Source organism: Bacillus rossius, chromosome 1 (assembly GCF_032445375.1).
Source record: "Bacillus rossius redtenbacheri isolate Brsri chromosome 1, Brsri_v3, whole genome shotgun sequence".
Classification (NCBI taxonomy): Eukaryota; Metazoa; Arthropoda; class Insecta; order Phasmatodea; family Bacillidae; genus Bacillus; species Bacillus rossius.
In genome coordinates this window covers 3,634,348-3,651,627 of record NC_086330.1, presented here as the reverse complement: position 1 = coordinate 3,651,627, position 17,280 = coordinate 3,634,348, and the positions used below count along the sequence as shown (strand labels likewise).

The window sequence follows — 17,280 nt, the reverse complement described above, 5'->3', positions numbered from 1 at the left end:
AGGGTGCCTGGGTCTATATAAGCCCAGGACGCCGGCCTCCGAGCAGTGAGGAGTCGGGAATTTTCCCGCGGCGGAGTTTCCGGGGCGATAGTGTCGCGGGTACAGCGACAGTCCCGAGCGAAGTTCCGAGCGAAGCGTCGAGCGGAACCTCGGCGAAGGGAAGTGCGACGGCGGCGGCGGAGTGCGGCGACGGAGGTCCACGAGGGGTGCAGCGGCGAGAGTTGCGGCCCAGCGAGTTGTGCGGTGTGTAAGGACCGAGTGACTGAGGAATAAACATTTTTTTAAGTGTAATTGATCATTAGGCATTTTTAGAAGATTATTTGTAGTGATGTAAATATTGACAATCAATATAATTGTGTAGTAAAATCTTTAATTGGGCTATCCATTTATGAACCCGGTAGTTTTTCCCCACGACGAATTATTTCATTTGTTTTTAATAATTCGTAACAAAACAATTCCCGACTACGTGGTACGGTGACTAGCCGGCGACCCTGTGAGGACGGTAGCGCCTCCAGCGGCCGGGATGCGCACTACAGGCCACACCTGATTGGCTGGGCCGCAGACTGCCGGACCGCGGTGTCCCAGCTGGTAGAGCTCTCCCGCCACTGGGAGCGCCAGTGTCTCCCGGGGTCTCGTATTCAGCGAGCTCATTTCACGCCCGCCTGGGCTGCAGACCTCTGTGGTTACAAGGGCTCCCCTTCTTTCAATCACTCATGCAGTGGGGGATTTTGAATCTACACCATTGCAGGTTTGCGCCGTTATTCATGGAAAAATTCAAAAACGCAAACTAAGAAAAAAAAGGGGGGATGTCTGTAAAGTCAGTTTACGGACGATAATTTTACGTGATAACGTCATAACAAAACATTGATTAAATGATTGCATAGTTTTATGAATAAAATTGAGTCATTTTTATTGAATTATCACTATTTTGTATGGATTCAAAGAAGGAGTGAAATGGAATCTACAATTTAATAATTTACTTTTATTTGCACTCATTAATTCAAATATGTTTATTACTTTAACGAACAGATTATTTTAACTATAACATTTATAAATGTTAGCTATTTAACTTCTTCCAATCTGTGTTATTCTGTTAAGGATAGGACGATGATAGGAAAAGTAGGAAACGAATGGGAGTGTTTCAAGTTTAATGTGCCTCGAAAAAGTCAAATCGATGGTTGTTCCAATCGAGTGGAAGAGAGATAGATGCGGCGCAAGCGTACAATGAGTGTAACGGGAATAAGCGTAACGGAACAATGTGCGTAACGGGACAATGAGTGCTTCGGACATACCGTCACAATGTGATTTGTTGTCTGCTTTACGGCAGGTAACAAATTACAAATATCGTCCTAGCTGTGCTCTCGATATTGTTCGTAAACAGCCATACCGTGCATATTCGAATGTACGTCTAGTTTCGATAAAACAGGAATACTTTCAGGCCAGGTTAAATGATCTAAACAAACAGTTAAGCTTGTGAGTCCATACGAAACACTGTGTACTACTACATATTATAGTGTGGCCCACACTTATAGTGCAGTAAGGAGTAAGTGGCGAACACTGTTGCCACATCCACACTGCTCAGCTTGTTAATATTAAATCTATTATTTTTTATAATATCGTTAATCATAATAATTTTTTAATATATTTTTAATTCTACTTTTTTTTAAGTCCAGGGAATAGTGTCTACTGAAAGTATTATTACAGTTGTAGTCTTTCTGACAGAACAAAATTAATTAAATTCTAAACACCAATTATTCTTTCACAGGAGAAACTATGTGTAACAGTCTGTCACTATTAATAACAAGGTACTCCATTAAAGTATTTGCAATGCTTAAAAGCGCCAAAATTCTTAAAACTAAATTATATAACCAAGATGTTAACAAAAACAGTTGAAACCAAGATGGCGTCTTTCAATTACATCGCCTTATAACTGTACTGTTACAGCGTGCCAGGAGGCAAGGCTGAGATGTATGCCAGGTCCTTCCAGCGAGTCTGGCTGCGGCACGCACGGGCTCTGACGTCACGCATGCCACGCGTGCCTGGCCGGATTGCAAGGGTCTGGCTAACCACCCCCCTCCGCTCCCCTCTCCCCATCCCACCACGGACTATTGTCACTGACACTTTAGCGGCCTGGGGATTCTGCGAGTTTCCCCAAGGTCGCCGCGCGGAGTGGCGCGAATAAACACCTGCCTCTCTCGATGTTTCGGGCGTGGGGTCTGCCTAGGATGACGCGACTCGTCGCAGCTGCTCTCGTCCCTTCGAGAATGACGCCGCGGGTATATAAGCGACGACGCCGGCCTCCGCGGGAGTTCCGAGAGTTCGGAGTGTTCCGAGAGTGAAGGGAAGTGCGACATCTGCGAAGAGGGTGAGAGACTCCCTCTAGAGTTGCGCGAGAGACATGCGCTGTTGAAGTAACCAGAGCGCGTGGAACTTCAAAAATCCACTCGTAAGTACATCGTAAGGGGGTAAAACGGCATGGAGAGATACAGATAGAGAGAAAAGAAGGTAATTGTCCAATTTCAAAATCAATTAACAAAATTATTACTCACTTCAAAATAACTGCTCAGGTTATCAATAATTATTGATCAATCAATAATTATTAATTGACAACAAATATTACTCATTTTTGAAATACTCACACCATAAAGAAAAATTGTGCGTGTTAATGTTTCTTCAAACAATTCTGCCATGTGGAACACGCAAAATCTCTGAACGAAATATGACATTCATAACCGGTAGCGCTATCTATGCGGGAAATGCAGGGACTGTCTAAACAGCGCTCTCTACGCTGCTGGTTGAACGAGGAGGAACGCGAGCACGCTGGTAGCAAATATTAAATTCAAGCCACTCACAGCTGAATGTTTACTTTCTCTGTCTTATTCATTCGTTTATCTATCTCTCTTAGTTCTTTTTATTTTGAAAAGGGGAAGAATCATCGCACAAAGAGGAGAATATAAAATGAGCCCAGCAATGTATGTATATAGCATAGCGCTCTCTTTACATCTGTTTGGCGAAGTACCTATTCTCTGTCCGTTTCGAGTCAGAAACATTTAATTTCAGAATTCGGCTTTGAAATTTTATTCCCATCGTGCCCAAAGATGTCTATATTTTTTAACCTCATCGTCGTAGTCATTTGTTACGTTAAACAGCAACGTGTTACGAAAGAAAAGCACGTTCTAACGCAGTAACGGTTTCCCCCCTGACTGCCTCGGACTCCCGCGGTCAGCTCTGGGCGAGGGGAGGGGGGAGGGCTGACAGCCTGCGCGCAGCCACCGGCTGGTCATGACGTCACTCTGCCAGGGGGGAGGGGGTGATGTGCAGGAGGGGGGGTGGGGGGCTTGCACGTGTATTCCTCCGCCAGAGCCGCCACGCACCGGGAATAACGTTCGCTTCGCCGCGAGAAAGGCTATTATTTCACAACCCCATCCAGCTCTGAAGCTACACCGAAAGATAAATATACCTACATGTTCTGCCACAGTTTGCGTGAAGAGATACACCTTCCCGAACGTATTCGACGTTGACTTTTGCAATCACAACAAAACTAACTTCAGTGATTTGAACCAATTTTTTTTGGCATAACCAAAAACAATTATTCGAGTATTAGAATAAAATATATTATGTAGAATTGTTATTCAGGTAGCATTATATTTAGTTATTTAAACAACACATTAGACAGCAAACAATCCGTATTAAACAGATCTGTGTGTCTCGATAAAATAATATTGCTTTAAAAAATATATATATAATTAGCAGTGATTGCTGTCTGTGTGGCAATATATGTCTGTAAACCTACGTCCAAAAGATATGTATTAATTATAATTTTTGATGTGTAACGTCTCAGCTCTCGGAATACGGCATTTGGTTGGAGTATTCTTTATGTGACGCAAGTCGCATGGAACGGAAATGTGTAACCATGGTTCTGCCATCTGTGACGGCTGAAGCAAACCAAAGTTCATAAAGACAAAGTAAACCGTTAAATTATTTAATGTTTAATGTCACGACCGTTTTAAAAATCTGAGAACAAGTTGGTTGATTTTTTTTAGTGGTTTTTTCCGTTCCTGTTTGAGGGATTTACTGAAAATCTGTGTTGCATTTTATATTTCGTTAAAAATTTGTTTTAAACATTAATTACTTAACGTCATTTGATACCGTTAAAAAGTCTCTGAAGTGTTCATAATTAGGTATGCTCACTTTCGTGACCATTCAACGCTCGAAAATAACATTAAGTAAAAACATTTTTATGAGCAAAACTATGACCAAAAAATCCATCGCAAGTGAGCTAACGCAATAAATTTTCTGGATGGTCTCTTATTAACAGCGATGGCGAGAAGATGAAATAACTAAAATGGCGTCACAACGGGCCTTAATTCCGTTACGAGGAGCTGTTTGTCGAAGTTTCAGGCGTAGGCCTAGTTTCATTTATGCACTTCCAATCTGTTCTGAGAGGAATAAAGGCGTTTGTTGTTCCCACGCAGCGTCTGTCGTAGCACGACTGAAGCATAGACGGCGCTTCCTATAGAGCGCCGTTCACGTGTGCTGACAGAACCAGTGAGCGCGGTCGATTGCTTTGTTTAATTTGAGAACAAGCTGAAGACAAGATATTATACCGCGACTATATGAGGGGAATGTTGGAATAGCATTGATTTTCAAAATAAGGTCCGTGGAAGGTTGTTCTGAACATCTAGGCAATTTTGTGCTGTCATCATTTGTGGTTTTTTTTTTCGTTCTCATAGTCCATTTTTCTTTGTTTTTCTTTGTTTGTTGACCATATTCCTGTTATGGAATATTATGTGGTGTTTATATCCTGTTGACAACAATTTTTTGCTTAGTTTGTATTTTTGTCTTTTGGGTTTTTTGTAGTTTTCTTCTACAGACATACATGTCCTTAGCAATGGCGTATGTCCAAAAGCTTACATCAAGTCATAAAGGCAAGCGTCTCTTGTTAAAATCGGACCAGGCGACGAGGCATTTCGATCACATCCAAACACGATGAAAACCCTTTCTCTCGGAGAATCACAAGTGCTGGAGGTAAAAAAATGTATTTTTAAAATAATTTCATCTATTTCCAGAGTTTATAGATTTTCAGAAATTTTCTTACCTTTCTAACTCATTTTTGTGTTTATTTTACCCTCCAGTAAGTCTTAAGCCAGAGAGGACTGATATTATTTTGTTGCGTTCTGTTTACACAATTTACTTACATGTGTGTTTCTAGAGAGGCTCTTTATGAAATGCACAGGAATGAACAACTGCCAACTGCAAAACTAGGATCATTAGCAAGGAGTGGCGGTTGTGTTCATTAAGATAGATTTTCTGTGAGGTATTCATCCACGGAATACGTACTTTAACAACGTGCAGATGCAGGAAAAACACACTGGTAAGGCTACAATGTTTCTATAGCTCACAAGACTCTTAACTTTCCAACAAAACTGTATTTCTAGGTAGATTTCGAAGGAAAAACCTACTGTAGCCATTACCATTGAGGGTCTTCCGGAAATTTTTTGTATAGATTTTATTTCAAGATCCATAGACACCAAAACCATCGTCAACTCAAAAGATCAAATTTTTGTGGACACAATATCTCCCGTAATTTTTAACAAATCACTTCTAAACTAATAAATAAATTATAAACAAGGAAAATATCGATCGATTTCGATTATGTGTCAAATCCGACCAAAAGGGTAGAAAATATTAACACACATACATTTAATTATATATGTTTTTATTAAAACTTGATACAATGGTTAAAGTAAGAAATGTTACTAGTAACTTTATATTTTTACTTAAAACATACTGCCTATATAATCTGCTTCTGAGGCATGGAATTTGCTGTATTTCACAAAGTCTGCAGGACAATTAGCTGTCGTATGTATTCTTTTATTGTTACACTTTTAGTCTTCGCCGTAAGGTGTGTATATTTTGATTAACTAAGTTCAAATTTGAATAAATACATTAAAATTTCTGTCTCCAGAATCTTCGTAGCATTATTTAAGTGCTCTCTTGGTATTTGATGTCACTTCTCGTCTTCGCAAAGTAACTTATTTTAGTTCATTATTAACTCACATTCCATCTCTCCTTCAGCATGCAACATTTTGAGCTATATATTTTTCCTCGGTTATTGTCATACTTGTAGAATATTTGTCTCCTTGTGTGCTGAGCTGCTTATGTTAATTCGCGTTCACTATTCATTAAGCTGTAGGGGAAGCCGGGGCGGAATGGGATAGTGGGGCGGAACGAGATCACCCTGATTTGTCGCCTGCAGAGTGCTGTAACCTAGCGGAACAGTATATAACTACAAGGAGAAAGCAGCGCGCGGTCGTTGCAGCCATTATGTTGCTGTTTCCAACGTTTTCGTTAGTGCTGCGGTGGTTTGAAGGTTTTTGAGCAATTCATTGGAACTTTTAATGACTTTACATACAAGGTTAGCTAAAATTTAGAAGCTTATAAATAATTAAACCTAATATATGCGTAAAGCACGTGTTTCAAGGATTGCTGTAGTTTAATGGTTTGTTTAACCTGGCCATGTGTTGAACCTGAAAAAAATCCCGAACCTAAACACGGCACTTGGGGCAGAATGGGATGAGGCAGAATGGGACACTATCCTGTTCTGTTCCTTAAAAATGTTACGCTTCCTTTAATTATGTTTATCGATTGCAGATGGTGCGGAATTACGGAAGAAAAACAGGCAGACAAAAATGGAGTATACAATCGATTGAATTTGCAGTGGTAGCTGTTATTTCTGGGGAAATGGGATATTTGAAGGCATCACTACAGTTCAATGTGCAAAAAACCACTTTGGAAAGATATGTTGCAAAAAAGAAAAGCAATATAAGCTATGAAAGAGACAAATCTGAGGGTAAATATCATAATGTATTCACCCTAGAACAAGAGATTGAATTGGCTGACTATTTAAAATCTATGGAAAGTAGACTCTTTGGTTTAACAATGAAAGACCTACGGTTCTTAGCATTTCAGTTAGCTGAGCGAAACGGCCTGAGCCACAGATTAAATAACAGTACAGGTTTGGCAGGTGAGGATTGGGTGAGAGGCTTTCTTTCACGACATCCTACATTAAGCATCCGAAAACCGGAAGCTACATCAGGTGCAAGAGCTATGGGGTTCAATCAAGTAGCAGTGTCGCAGTTTTTTACTTTGCTTACACAAAATGTTGACAAATACAAACTAACGTGTGACAATATCTTTAATTGTGATGAAACTGGCATCTCAGTAAATACCAAAAACCAGTCTAAAATAATAGCCCTTAAGGGAAAGCGACAAATAGGATCTTTGACATCATCAGAGCGTGGTGAAACCGTAACTGCAGCGTTGTGTATGTCTGCTGCAGGATCATATATGCCTCGCATGGTAATATTTCCTAGGAAAAAGAAGCAACAGGGATTTGAGCTTGGTTTATCACCAGTAGCGTGGTCTGAAGTTCATGAAACCGGCTAGATGACAGCAGAATTATTTCTATTATGGTTTGTAAATTTGCAAGAGCATCATGATAACTTTTTTATAATTTTCAGTGCAAAAATGTGTTAAAAGTACTGCCTTTATTCGCTATCCCAATCTGCCCCACGCATGGGTACAATGTGAAACGTGACATTATGTTTTTAAAATGTGCCTGAACATAGAATTTGGTATTTATTTGTATGTTTTGATATTGCATGTTATTACTCACATTATAAACATTACATTGATACTAAGTTTGGATCTTCAGTGTTCTTAATTAATGGCGTATGTTTAGTTGAAAACTTCATATCCCTATCTGCCCCGGCTTCCCCTATCAGATTTCTGCGTCCCCATTCCTTACTATATCTCTGAGTTCCGTTCTAATCGAAACTATTCCTTTTCTTTTTATCGTTTCCCGTAATATGCATTCCTTAACGCCATTGTTTTCCATCTCTGTTCTTGAATTCCTCACTATTGATTCTGTAGTGACTTCTTTCCTTTCCGTCGGCTCAGCTAAAAAAAAAATCTTTCTACTTGGTCCTTGCACACACTTTCTCTCATTCTTTGCAACCTATCAATCATTATTCCGTCTCTTTTCTCATTACTGGTCCAAATTGTTTATTTCACTCTCTTGGTTTTTTTTCTCTCGTTAAATTCGGAATCATACGCGAAATGAGATAAAAATTATCCATTAATATTATTTTTAGTAGTATAAAGAAAAAATTGGATATTTGGATATAATGAAGAATCAACGACACAGTGATCTGAATTGAGTTTAGCTCAAAAATAGCACACGATTTGGACTAAATCAGAGAGACTTTTATGTTGAGTGCTTAGGTATTTACTTTGAATACGCAATAAGGTTTTTTTTTAACTTATAACTAATCTATAAATGTATAACTGTATAGTAATGTTTAAACATTAAATATACATACCTCTGTGTGTATATACATTTAAAATAGACCTACACATCAATGTAGATGTTATAATGTAAAATATTAACCTATTACCAATTTTTTGTTTTTTACGTATGATATATATTCCTTGCAAAAAAAAAGAGCTCAAATAAAAAACCTGTTTTCAGTATAAAAGCCTGTTTACATTGCGCTAGACAAGATCTTTTGTTTAGATCATCAAACAAGTTGATTGTCAAATCATCAAATAAATTATTTGTCAACTAAATCTATTTTTTTTATTTGCCAGAGAACGTAGAGCTGAGCCTATTAAACATAATTTTGTTGGTCCAGCAAGATAATAAATTCAATAGAAATTCTTTATCGAACTAACCCAACTGTGAACGTGTGGTCACTATTTTACAATAACGGTTACTCTTTATCTCGGGCGCAATAGAAGCAGTAGCTTGGCAAGACTCGCCAAACTGCAACTGCCGAAACTGAAACCTAGTTTTATGAAGCAGTTTCGGGCCCATCCGCTAGATGGTGGCTTTCATGATATATTGTTAACATAGCTACATTGATTGTGAGAAGTAATGCATGTGCTATTATCAGGCAAACAAACCAGTGAAAGTAAATTCACTCCATTTTGGTAGCTACATATTTTGTGCTGTGGCAAACCATAAATGTTTGCATCTCCTACTAATTTCCATTTACATGACCTTTTTTTAATACAAAACAGCATTAATTTGAAATCACCTTTTCTAAGTAATTAGTCGTCAAGTAGATAAATTAACATTACTAACATAAAACGTTGTACTAGAACCTCTATCCCGAGGGGTTTTTTTTGCTAGTGGTTACGGGCCCACCCAACAGATAGCGTCACGTGTCGCGCGAAACATGGTTTCAGTTTCCAGTGTAAGAGTCGCACTTCTGTATCTCCCTCCTGTTCTGTGAGACTCGCCTCGCCTGTCCGACGTGAAATGGGAAAGCCTTCATTTCACAGACGAGAGAGCTACCCCATAAGTTCCCCGAAGTTCATGCTCGCTTTTTTTTTCGTTCTATCTCATTGTATAAACCGGTGTGGCATTACATTTTGTGGTCGATTAGAATAGGTTAGCTACATTATAAATACTTTAAAACATTGTGGATGGTTGGTTATATTAGGTAAGTATAGCTACATTAAAAAAAACTGTTAAATCATTTTATGGTTGCTTGGCAAATAACCTTTTTAATATGTAGCTATCCAGGGCTAGGAAACCGTTTACATGATTTCACGGTATCTTTAATGTAGCTATCCTAACCAAATCAACCGTCCACGATGTTTTAAAGTATTTATAATGTAGCTAACCTAACCTTTTACAATGAACAAAAACGATCTGGCGTTTGGCTCTCTCGTCTGTGAAAAGAAGGCTTCCCACATGAAATGGACCCCCCCCCCCAACTCACTCACCCGAGGAGGGCAGCAGTTCCACCCCCACCCCCCCAGAGGGGTTAAGGGGGAGGGGTGATGGTACATGTTGTCACGTGCGCGCGGCCCGCCTTGTAGCGACACGGCAGCGCACTCTTTTATCCGCTCGCCGAGGCCAGGAATGTCATTAAGCTCAGGAGGTAACGAATGCCCGGGCAGCGGGACGGGTCGACACAGCCGAGGCTGCGAGCCTGCAGCGTCGCAGGGACACGGCCGCGGGTTATTAAACACATCAGCCAATCAGCACGGACCGCTGCTCAACTCTCCCGAGCTGTCTGCAGTCGGACAGCGCGAGTGAGCACTGTGCTCATGCGTGTTCCAGCTGCTCCAGATAAGGCGAGACCTACTGACAGCTGATCCCGCGAGCATTTCGACTTCGACGGCTGAACATTCGTGTGACTTTAACAAAAAATAAATATTGATACACGATGGGAAACCTACGATTCACGCCGAGTATTCGACATGCCTGAAGAACACCGAATACCTGCCTTCGGGTGACTTCGGAATTCTTTTGTTTAGGTGAAAAAAACGCATTTTTTTTATTTTGCCGTATGTTCGTGAATGCCTAATTAATTAAAATGGTCGATTATGTCAGGTCAGTTACATTATAAATACTTTCAAACTAAGCGGACATTAAAAATAATATGAATTATTGTTAATGGTTGTTTAGTTTGAAAGTATTTATAATGTAACTGACCTGACCTAACAAACCGGGACAAAGGACGAACAGTAGGAACTCACGTATTTTCTTTACTTATTACTTGCGCAACAATATCCAAACAACAAATAAATCTTATGTTAATTACATCGCATTTTAATTTGATGACATTGCAAGACGAATGTAAAAGATAAGAATGTTCGTATATTTACTCAAATATTAGTCTTGGTTTTAATGGCTTAGTTTGTATTATTGTTATAAAACTTCCTACCTTTATTTTTTATGTCCGGCATTTAAAACAGACGTTTTTTCACCTAAACAAAAGAATTCCGAAGACACCCGAAGGCAAGTTTTCGGTACTGTTCGGGCATGTCGAATATTCGGCGTGAATCGTAGGCTTCCCGATACACGATTGTGTGGTTTGTTGCAACGTGAATCGGTGTTTCTTTATAAATCAGCAATATTGATATGAATGCTCAGTACAACACCTGTCAAAAGAGTGGCACCCAATCTCGAACAGAATTAAACCAGCTGTAAGATGAGCCATCCAAGTCCAGCAAATGAACGCGTGGCACAAACATGAGTGCAGTCTCTTCTGGGGTGCAACCAGTCCGTAGTCACGGTACAGTCGCCACACGACATGTGACTGTAGCTGTGGTGCCTGTACAGTCCCTGCAGAGTGCAGCTGTTACCGCCCGAGTAAATAATAATTACCTGCAGCCTGCCTGGATCCTGTTTGCACCAGGCTGTTGCAATTGAAGAAAGCAAGGGAAAAATTTTCTTCATATCCGATCATACATTATGCCTAGTAATGTTATAAATGCGAAAGTGTGTGTGTCTGTTTGTTTTTCCACGCAGCAACGGAGAGCAAGATCGACATGATATTAATAGAAAATAATAGGATGTAGGTCACAGACACACAAACAGTGAGTGTGTGTCATTTCTCTATGTCCATCACACGGCCATGCAGTAAGGTCTGCCAACTCCCTATCTTCCTTGGCTAAACCAATCCGCTTAGTGAAGCTCGCGGCTGCTAGCGAACTAAAAGGCGCTAATAACAGTTTAGAATAGAACTTCGTCAATAGACGGCGTTGCCTTGAATTTGTAGCGCGCTATCGCTTGGTGCGTCCGTCACGTCTTGCCTATTATCTTTTTTTTTTGGGTTCAATATTTTTGTGCTGTCATCATTTTTTTTTCGTTCTGTTAGTCCATTTTCTTTGTTTTTCTTTGTTTGTTGACCATATTCCTGTTATAGAATATTATGTGGCGTTTATATCCTGTTGACAACAGAATTTTTTTTGCTTAATTTGTGTTTCTGTCTTTTGTATTTTTTGTAGTTTTCTTCTACAGACATACATGTGCTTTAGCAATGGCGTATGTCCAAAAGCTTACATCAAGTCACGTCTTGCCTAGGGGTTACCTGCCTTCCCACAGAATGAAGCTGAAGATTGGAGTCCCGGGTTTTGCTGACGCGTAGTCCTGTGCAATCAGTGGAACTTTAAAATCAAAATTTCCCGTTTCTCAAGTGCATGTCATACAGACTTGAAACTCGGCAGTGATGTTCCTTGTATTATGAAGTGTTTAGCCCGGGCAACGCCGGGTACTTCAGCTGAGAAGCCTAAGATGTCCATCAAGTTCTGTCCCTGCCTGAACACGCCCGAATATTCACCTTCGGTCAACCTCGGGATTTGTTTTATTTTTGCGCAGGGAAAATGAATTCAAATATTAAAAGTGGTCGGTTAGGTTAGCTACATTAAAACACTTTAAAACACTATGGACGGTTGGTTAGGTTAGTATATCTACATTAAAATAAACAGAGAAATATAAATATATAAATAAACCCGAGGTTGGCCGAAGGTGAATATTCGGGCGTGTTCGGGCAGGGACAGAACTTGATGTACATCATAGGCTTCCCACTTCAGCTATTACATATGATGTATCTAAACACTGCTATAGCGAGGAATGTTTTAACCGAATGCCACTCCGAGCCAGGGAGCGAAGACAGTAGAGCTGTAGCAAACCGTATGTATTCGGTACTGAGTGACGGGTGCGCCATCTAGTAACGAGTAACGAAACAGTTACACACGGCTGCATTTCGTTACTCGCATTTTTTTCGTTGTATGGAATAGTTCACTTTTAGTTCTACACTTTACCCACTAAGTCAAATTAAATTTAGAATGACTTAAACACAAGTCTGGTTCAAAATATGGAAAAACGAAAAGAAAAAAAATTGCACCTTACGCAGTTTGGTAATGTAATGTATAAGTGTGTTTTGTACGCCGCGACGTCATACTGTACGCGTACGCAATACGACTCGATTCGTTGCTGCAACATAACATAGCATGTTATGCGGTATCAGAAGTAACGAGTAACGTAGCTATACGATAGTAACGAGTACTAATTTTTTATAGTAACGAATACATACGGGTACACTTTTTGACGTGACAGCGTCTAATAAACCGATGAACGCCGGCTGCACGCACGAAAAAGTGTCCCGTTACGCACATTGTTCCGTTACGCTATGTTCCATTACGCTGTCAGCGAGTACAGTAATAATAGATAGAGACAGGAAAAATTAGCGAATTAATTTTGCGATAGGCTAAAATACAAATAGTTATACCTCAATGCTGCCTCTGCTATTGGCTCACAACTCACCTGGATGACTCTGGGCCAATGAGAAACGCCCGACCAAAGCTTTATCGAATCACAGGCTGCTACGTTGGGACGTTTCACAAGACAGCAGCCAATGAGTGGGTGATATTTGACCCAGTGTACGTAGAACTATGGAGTTCATCCTGGAGGTCGCTGAACCCGCGAATTTTTCCGGTCCCTAATAATAGGTTATGTTACAATTGACTAAAAAATTATGGTGATTCATATAATTGATGATAGATATTTGATTACAGTTTATTTATATGAAAACTTGTTCATAATTATATTTAAATTTTATAGCTAAACGCGTGAACTGTTTCGTCGACTGTTTATAAAGTGAAGTGAAAAGTTAATGTGGTTATCATTGCTTATTACAACAACAATTTCGCCAATAAAGGTTAATTATTCTTGCATTTTAAAAATCTGATTACTAGTATAATTTCAAGTATTTATTTATTATTAAAATAAATATGATTCAATTTTATTCATAAAAGTATGAAAACATTTCATCAATGTTTTGTTATGACGTTGTCGCGTTAAACTATCGTCAGTAAACCGACTTTACAGACAACCAAATTTTTTGTTACTTTTCCACCTCTAGCGAAGCGAGGCTGCCTGAAAGCGGCGGAGGAGAGTAAGGGAAGGTGGGGAGGGGAGGCGCGGGTTGCTATTGGCTCGCAGCACGCAGCTGTCACGCACTCACCTGCGGCTCGAACCTCACGCGAAGCTCGTTATGCAAAGCCCTAATTACACACACCACGGGGTTTTTTCCTTTCTTTCGGAAGTAGTTAATCTTTCGGTCTACAATCTCCAAGAGTTTGTTAATCTGTGGTTTGAAGATTCTATGTTCTCGGTCAGCTGCTTAATAACGCAATAATTAGTTTGGTGGGCCTTCTTAGCAGTTTTTTGTAACAATACTCGTGTTCTTTTATTATCCATGACGATGTGTTAGGTGGAAGTAATATTGCATGCTGGCTTAGGAACTAAACTTCAATTAACCACTTTTTTTTAATAACGCCATTGCAGTTTTGCAGTTTGTCATGGAAAAAAAACTCACGAGTCAAAATAAGAAATAAAAATGCAATCATAAATGCTCAGAGAATAAGCCTAAGTCAGGTGGTGTCACACACATGGTCCCAACAATGAACATAAAAAGGTATTTTGGACAACAAAACGACGACAGCACAGACGAAAACTTTCAAAACTCAAAATTTCAGGCAGCACAAATTGCCTTGGAGGCGAGGCTCTCCTGATTGGCCGCGCTCCAAAGGGCTGATATTATTAGCTGTGAGGGTTGTTGGCAAGTGAGTTTGGTGGTAAATTGTTGTCCGAAATATATTTTTAGGTTAATTGTTGGGCCCATGTGTGTAACACCAGCTGACTTAGTCTTGTTCCCTGTGGGTTTATGTTTTCATTTTTATTTCTTACTTTTGACTCTTGAGTTTTTTCCATGACAAACTGCAAACCTGCAATGGCGTAAGTAAAAAAAAATTGTGGTTAATCGAAGTTTTGTTCCTAAGCTAGAACGCAAGACCCCTTCCACCTAACCCATCATCATGGAAATAATAGAAACAGAACATTGTTTTAAAAAATAACTGTTGAGAAGGCCCAACAAACTAAATTTATTTATCCATAGTTTATTCCAGTTATTATGGACATTTAAAATCCTTCTTAATTGACTCATTTTGGTCACTAAGACTTTATAACATAAAATTTTCATGATGTGTTGTCAGTTGAATAGATGTAAGTCTGGCTACGAAAAACTTATATTTTATAAGTTCGGAGATTGTTATGACTGACATAAATTGATTATCCGTAACGCATTTTCTACTGTCTTTGCAGCAAGAGGATAAGCTTCTAGTAACCCAGCGGACTGACAGGTGCCAATCAGTGTAAGTCATCCCTCTGAGAGCAGCTGCTGCCTTCGATACATCTTCCTGCATGTGACAGGCCCCCGGAGCAGCCACGCGACAGCAATTACTCAATTCTGCTTTCTTATAGGCTCCTGTCCGTCTGGCTTCTTTTGATGCACAGGATGTTTATATCGCCACTTTCTCGAGAAGCTCTCCCGGGTCTCAGACAGCGAAATGGGCTTAAAGTCTTCGGGCGAGACTCGAACGGGAGGCCAGTGTATTGCGCGCACACACTTGACGAAAGATATGCAAAAATTATTAACCCTTTTTTAAATTAGAAATATTTTACAAGTTTATAAGCTAATTTTATTAAATATTAGTTAAAATAAAATAAAGTAAAATTAAATTAACCAAAATCATGTAGTTTTTCAACATGCTCTGTCATTGAATATATTAACTGAACATCTACTAAATTAAATTATGGCTTATGAAGACCAAAATATCTGCTTAAATTTTTATAACTCTGAAAATGTTAATTTTTTTTACGGAAATTTTTGGATTGTCTATAGTAAATTACTCATATAAAACATTTTTACATTAAAAAAGGAAATAAAAAATGTTTCAAAAACAAATGTTCAGTAAAAGTATTAGTAAAATTAGTAGCCATCATCTCCTGGAAATGGTGTTGTGTGTTATTGTCCTTGAGCATGTGTAGGAAGCGCAGCGTGGCAGTGTGTGCCTGCAGGTTCGACGTGCGAGGCCGGCCCCTGCCTGAGGCCCTCCACTGGTCAGACCCGCTGGCCTTCGGCTTCCGCGCCTACTTCGCGGCCGGTACGCGCCCCGCCGCGCTCACCCTGGACGCCGTGCAGCTCGACGACGAGGGCGCCTACCGCTGCCGCGTCGACTTCCGCAACTCGCCCACCAGGAACTTCCTGATCCGCCTCGTGGTCATAGGTAAGCCTCTCATTGCTGCCGGCCCGCTACCTCCCCGCCTCACACCTCTGCACACCTCCTAGCTCCCTGGTACCTGAACCCCGACACTGTCTCGTCAGACCTCTGCAGACTTCCGCAACTAGCGCACCAGGAACTTCCTGATCCACCTCGCGGTCATACGTGAGTATCTCTGTCGCTGCGAGCCCGCTAACTCCCCGCCTCACACCTCTGCACACCTCCTAGCTCCCTAGTGTCTGAGCCCCGACACTGTCTCGTCAGACCTCTGCAGACTTCCGCAACTAGCCCACCAGGAACTTCCTGATCCACCTCGTGGTCATAGGTAAGTGGCTCTTTCACTGCGGGCCCGCTACCTCCCCGCCTCACACCTCTGCACACCTCCTAGCTCCCTAGTAACTGAGCCCCGACACTGTCTCGTCAGACCTCTGCAGACTTCCGCAACTCGCTCACCAGGAACTTCCTGATCCACCTCGCGGTCATAGGTAAGTGGCTCTTTCACTGCGGGCCCGCTACTTCCCCGCCTCACACCTCTGCACACCTCCTAGCTCCCTAGTAACTGAGCCCCGACACTGTCTCGTCAGACCTCTGCAGACTTCCGCAACTCGCTCACCAGGAACTTCCTGATCCACCTCGCGGTCATAGGTAAGTGGCTCTTTCACTGCGGGCCCGCTACTTCCCCGCCTCACACCTCTGCACACCTCCTAGCTCCCTAGTAACTGAGCCCCGACACTGTCTCGTCAGACCTCTGCAGACTTCCGCAACTCGCTCACCAGGAACTTCCTGATCCGCCTCGTGGTCATAGGTGAGTGTCTCTGTCGCTGCGGGCCCGCTACATCCCCGCCTCACACCTCTGCACACCTCCTAGCTCCCTAGTAACTGAGCCCCGACACTGTCTCGTCAGACCTCTGCAGACTTCCGCAACTCGCTCACCAGGAACTTCCTGATCCGCCTCGCGGTCATAGGTGAGTGTCTCTGTCGCTGCGGGCCCGCTACATCCCCGCCTCACACCTCTGCACACCTCCTAGCTCCCTGGTACCTGAGCCCCGACACTGTCTCATCAGACCTCTGAAACCTGCCGCAACTCGCCCACCAGGATCTTCCTGATCCGCCTCGCGGTCATAGGTGAGCGTCTCTGTCGCTGCGGGCCTGATACATCCCCGCCTCACACCTCTGCACGCCTCCTAGCTCCCTGGTACCTGAGCCCCGACACTGTCTCGTCAGACCTCTGCAGACTTCCGCAACTCGCCCACCAGGAACTTCCTGATCCGCCTCGTGGTCATAGGTGAGTGTCTCTGTCGCTGCGGGCCTGCTACCTCCCCGCCTCACACCTCTGTACACCTCCTAGCTCCCTGG

General features: G+C 41.5%; 1 protein-coding gene across 1 annotated transcript in view; it reads left to right on the top strand.

Moving 5' to 3' along the window:
- Window positions 1-17,280, top strand: part of LOC134528614 (nephrin-like) — a 78,126-nt gene that overhangs the window by 9,591 nt on the left and 51,255 nt on the right. Inside the window, exon 3 of the mRNA XM_063362365.1 lies at window positions 15,722-15,930. Within this exon, the coding sequence (XP_063218435.1) occupies window positions 15,722-15,930 (209 nt within the window). The remainder of the gene's footprint in view (window positions 1-15,721; window positions 15,931-17,280) is intronic.